This window comes from Atta colombica, unplaced genomic scaffold (genome assembly GCF_001594045.1).
Source record: "Atta colombica isolate Treedump-2 unplaced genomic scaffold, Acol1.0 scaffold125, whole genome shotgun sequence".
NCBI classification, from domain to species: Eukaryota; Metazoa; Arthropoda; class Insecta; order Hymenoptera; family Formicidae; genus Atta; species Atta colombica.
This window is the reverse complement of record NW_017259212.1, coordinates 3517895-3521395: the sequence shown is the minus strand read 5'-3', so window position 1 is coordinate 3521395 and position 3501 is coordinate 3517895. Positions and strand designations below refer to the sequence as shown.

The 3501-nt window shown below is 38.7% G+C and overlaps 1 protein-coding gene across 3 annotated transcripts in view; it reads left to right on the top strand.

Moving 5' to 3' along the window:
• LOC108694879 (E3 ubiquitin-protein ligase RNF19A-like) overlaps window positions 1-3377 on the top strand; it is a 13067-nt gene extending 9690 nt beyond the window's left edge. For all 3 annotated transcript variants that reach the window (XM_018204570.1, XM_018204571.1, XM_018204572.1), the window contains exons 9-13: window positions 1188-1386; window positions 1526-1721; window positions 1792-1957; window positions 2096-2475; window positions 2547-3377. In XM_018204570.1, the coding sequence (XP_018060059.1) occupies window positions 1188-1386; window positions 1526-1721; window positions 1792-1957; window positions 2096-2475; window positions 2547-2793 (1188 nt within the window). In that variant the 3' untranslated portion in view covers window positions 2794-3377. The remainder of the gene's footprint in view (window positions 1-1187; window positions 1387-1525; window positions 1722-1791; window positions 1958-2095; window positions 2476-2546) is intronic.
• The last annotated feature ends 124 nt before the right edge of the window (window positions 3378-3501 follow it).

Below are 3501 nucleotides of genomic sequence, written 5' to 3'. Positions count from 1 at the left end.
AGAGAGAGAGAGAGAGAGAGAGAGAGAGAGAGAGAGAGAGAGAGAGAGAGAGAGAGAGAGAAATAATGTACAATAGTTATCTCTCGCATAATTTTGCTGAAACTAGAGATCCTGCGCGCGCGCACACACGCACGCACCGCGCACACACACACACACACACACACACACACACACACACACACACACACACACACACACGCACGCACGCACGCACGCACGCACACACGCACATACACACACATGCGCGCGCGCGCGCGCACACGCACGCACGCACGCATGCATAATGTGATTTGTATCTAGGAAATCGGTTGTGTCTTAAATGAAAATGAATTCTCTAAATAAAATTGAATTCTCTAAATGTTAACCAATGAAATTATAAATATTCTTGTGATTCTTTGTTCATTTTTATAATTTTTACCTCGTTTCGATATACACAATTAATAGGTAGACTCTTAGAGGATTTCTAATTCTTAACTTGTAAGTGTGAATCGGATCTAACTAGGTCTAATTCAGTCAGCCCTGTGTAAAGAAACAGACCTTTTCCATCTTCAGCCATATGCCGACTCCGTTCCCGAAGTCTAGCAGGAAATCTGAAAATTGGAGCGCGATAATGCACCTCCGACAGCTCCTAAATTCATTGCTCTTGCTACATTGATGGCTGTGCGAGCTAGTACGACATGCCGTATTTCATTTCCTTCTAAGATTGCGGAACAAGCGAAATCGTTCCAAGCATGAAAATGTATGCTGATAAATGTGTAATAAAAAATGTAAAATCTCTTGAGACTCGAGAAGTGCTCGAATATTGTTCTGGATAAGATAAAAAAAAACCAGCTATCGCCTTGAAATATAAGTGAAACAGGATATTACATTAAGGGAAATGATTAATTTAAATTGATTATCTCTGTTTATTGAAAACATGATTTACTTGACTTTACTGAGCGACGTGAGCATTAAACTTTCATTATCGGAGTTCTTTATAACTCTATGTAGCTACATTGTGACCTTCGATATGTAACCAAGACTGTTCCTATTTATATTACTTAACAAGTGTCGGACGTGGCATTATTTAAAGCAAGGAGTAGCCCTAAAGACGCCAATAACATGCACACTTTGTTATCCTAGCAAGCAATGTGGATAACAATTTTTTAACAAAAGCGTTTATTAATTTATCGTCATGACTCCTACAGGTCTTAGTATCACCAGTGTTAGCAGGATTAGCCGTGGGTATTGGTGTGCCCATTTTGCTGTTCTATGTATATGGCGTGGTTCCAGTATCTCTCTGCCGAAGCGGAGGTTGTGGCGTCTCTACAAGCGGCACCGGAGTGCGATTTGAATTTGATGACGAGAATGAACTGATGGGGGCTCTAGGTGTCCGTAATGGTGGAGGTAAATATGATGCATTTGTGCCACGCACGTTCCACTCGATTAAATTCTTATCCACGTGTGTGCTGCGGCTATTCATACCCCCTTATCGAGGTCGGACTATCGCGATCGAAACCCCTATTACAAAACCGTCATGTTACAGATGCAGCATCAATAGACGTCGCAAGTCACCGCGGTGGTAATCCATCGATAGGGGAAGCCTCTCTTTCATTGGGTAGTGGAAGTCAGTTGGAGAAATTAGGCCGGGAAAATGACCGCGAAAGCGCTAGCAATGTGGCTCTCGCTGGTACGAGCCTCGCGGGAAGTATAGCCTCCAGTGTGCTACCTGGAGGTCAAAGGTATTACTTCATTTTTTGTTCGTTAGATTGAATAATGCGTTTTTACTAATATGTTTGATTACATGTGCAGGTTAGAAGTACAGGCTGACGTTACATCTACTCAACGTTTCAGTTTATGTAGTGAGACAGCCTCCGCGGCTACTAGTTTGTCTGAAAAATCTGTAAATGCTTCTATCGCTCTAGACGATGGCGCGGCTTCCACGAGAGCTTTGGCAGGTTCCGTTCTTAACTTTAAGGTACTTAATCCTGATAAATATTAAATAGGAAATTTTTTTGTTTTAATATTAAAATGTCCGGTTGATTTGATTATCTGATTGAAAAAGTATCAAAATAATTTTTAAATCCCATTATCTTTATTATTGTTTTTTATATAGATGGATGGTAGTTCACTCAGTGGTGGTAGAAGCACAGAAGGGGAACAGGCAGCTAACTCTGCTAACGGTGGTCACATGGACTCCGCTGGACAAGCTACTTCTTTGAGCTCGCTAGAAGAAGTGGCACCTGGTTTAGCAAAACGTATTCGTCGTAAACTTACATTTGACCGTCAATGCAGCGACTCCAGTAGTTGGACTATGTGTGGAGAAGACGGTGGATCGGAACGTGTACGATTTGATGATCATGTCAGTGTAATCGAAGCAGATCAAGAGAGGATAGTGGATAGCAAATTGGAAGGTTGCGTAGTAAATAATCGCTCAGGAGGTCGGAAGCGAAATAAGGATTCAGAGATAGAAATGGAGATTCAAAAGACATCTAAGTATGAATCGCGCAACTAAATGTTAAATGATGAATAAAAACGAAATTATTGCGATAATATTATTTGTTTAGGAATTCGAATGGTGAATTAAATGCTGAAAGTCCTGTGGACGATACTTCGCGGGAACGCGTCAACGTAGCCACTTTAAGAAATGTATTTTTTCACGCTTCAGCGGTATCTACAGATCGCGAAAAACGATTGTCTGTTATAGAGGAACCAATGCCGACTGTGTCACAGATTTCTGGTAATCAGATCTTCCCGCCTCCACATGATGAGTGTCAAAGCCCTACGAATACGGACGAGAGCTTACAATGCTAAAAAAATTAAGACTGAATGTTATGGACGTCATGGTATGCTTGTGTCTCTCAAACGGTCACAATGTATGTATAGATGCGTATATACATATTCTTGAGTGTGTATATATGTATTAAATTACATAACTATAATAATAAGTATAAACGCGAAAGTTGTACATACTCACATATGCAACACGCAGTATAGTTCAAATGTTACATGTGAAAAAAAATGTGGTAAAATAATTTTACTATGCATACTTTGCGCTGTGACTATGCATATACTAGAAATTTGTGAATATTTACGCACATATACAAAACAAACACATGTACTGGCCTCCAATTCGTTATAAACGAAAAAAGATTAATGAAATTTTTTTCTTTTGCGCCAATCTTTTGTGACTAAATATCGTTATTATATAACAGATAAAATAATCTTATATTATATAACTTATATCTAAATTATTCGTCAGCTTCCAAAATCCGGTTTGTAACGAACAGGTGGAACAGTACAAACTAAGAAAAAATTAATGAAAGTTAACACCGCGAATTGTCGTTGCATTTTATAAATCGAAAACTGCTCATTACATCTTTAAGTATTACGCGTTCTCGTTTAATGTAATCGGTCTATATATATAAAAGAATAATTGAATATAAATATTCTCCAAAAAAACATGTTTCCCTTGCTGTATAAAAATATATGTAATACAAGTATTTTTATTTCATAAAAATA